This window comes from Magnolia sinica, chromosome 1, assembly GCF_029962835.1.
Source record: "Magnolia sinica isolate HGM2019 chromosome 1, MsV1, whole genome shotgun sequence".
Lineage (NCBI taxonomy): Eukaryota > Viridiplantae > Streptophyta > Magnoliopsida > Magnoliales > Magnoliaceae > Magnolia > Magnolia sinica.
In genome coordinates, this window is record NC_080573.1 from 1093108 (window position 1) to 1094657 (window position 1550).

Genomic DNA, 1550 nt, shown 5'->3' on the forward strand with positions numbered 1-1550 from the left:
ACGACTCGATGACTGTGGCCCGCACCCATCAACCATCATTGCCAACCCGAATCCCCGCTTTTTTTTCCATTCACCAATGACATCGCATTCATAACACCGACGAGGACCATGGATATGGTGGGCCACGTCCGAATTCTCATCCTTTACAAACAAAGATGATAGCAATGGGAACTCAATTAGCCAGCTCTTCAATAGTCGCTGAAGAAAAGCACTCACTCAATGAGCTGACCAATCGAACAGTTGAGATCGTTTCATGTCACAACTTCTGATGGTGGCCCACCAGATCAAATGTCCCAGTAACCATTCCCGTGATTCACGTATAAAGTCAGTGGTAATGGTGGCGGTGGGCCCAACATCCAGCACGCCATGGGAGCGTATTCAAGCATGGGATGGACAGTGAAAAGAGCTAATGGTCCCATGTAAAAAAAAAACCTTCCATACATACAAGAAATGGCTATTTCGCACTTTCAACGGTGGGTCCCACGCGTGTACATGCGCACGTGATGCTTTTCCGCGCGTCCGCGCGTGCAGTAACAGTTATGGAAGTCCTACCAAAGACGCGCTTCGGTGAAAAATTAAAAAATAGAATCCGGCCACGTAACCAAACACTCACCGGTTTCCCGGCGAGCGGAAAACTATCAATCCACGAAAATTACTAAAATACCCTTTTTATTTTATCAGTCTTAAGCAAAAACAACCGTCACATCCAAACCATCTACATGTACATAACACATGTATCTAAACAAAATACCGCTCATACTAGATATACCTAAACCACTTTCCAGTATCCCGACCACCGGAAAACCGTGCATCCTAGCAGTAGGCCACGCACTTCTTCTTGCAATCCATGGTGCAACCGCCGCCACCGCCCCCGCTGCCGTAGTTCTTGCCGGATCGGCTATACGACGTGAAGCACTTCGCCGGACACCTCAGCTTCTTCTTGTAGCAGGGCCCGCGCTCCGTACAGGTCACCGTTGGACGTACGATCCCACCGCGGGAGTATCCGCCGGAGGGCCCGCCATAGCCGGCGCCGTATCCGCCGCTGATGCCCTTGCCGAAACCTGGCACGGTGCCGAAGCCCGGTACGGTGAAACCGCCACCGGGGGTGAAGAAGCCACCTCCGTTTCCGCCTTTTCCGCTTCCTGTGGGCGATTTCTTCAGCTCGGAGGAGTAAAACGAGTCCGACTCGGGCTGGGCCGAGTCGGAGGCGGAAACGGCTGTCAGCAGCAAAACCGCTATGAGAAAACCGCTGGTAGAATTCATGTCTGGTTTTCGAGGATGGGAGTTAGAGAGGGCTGGAGTTGTTAAATAGAGAGGAAGCGCATGGCAGGGCCGAGGTTTTGCTGTGAGTTCACCACTTTTTTCGAAATGGCGATGGTCCTTCTTTCTTACACGTGACACAGATTACGACTATGTAGACCACTAACATTGCGTGAAACTTTTGTTGATACAACCCACATTTCTCGTACCGATCTCTAAATCCTACCCGTCCATTTGGTGGCTATCAAATGGATGGTTGAATTTTACAACTAACTTGGAACCTGGAGATG

The 1550-nt window shown here is 50.5% G+C and overlaps 1 protein-coding gene across 1 annotated transcript; it reads right to left on the reverse strand.

The window, feature by feature from the left end:
* Positions 1–652: 652 nt before the first annotated feature.
* On the reverse strand, positions 653–1284 carry LOC131231866 (glycine-rich cell wall structural protein 2-like). The gene has a single exon (XM_058228226.1). It carries the CDS (start codon positions 1261–1263, stop codon positions 814–816), a length of 450 nt encoding a protein of 149 aa, XP_058084209.1. The 5' UTR covers positions 1264–1284; the 3' UTR covers positions 653–813.
* Between the last annotated feature and the right edge of the window lie 266 nt (positions 1285–1550).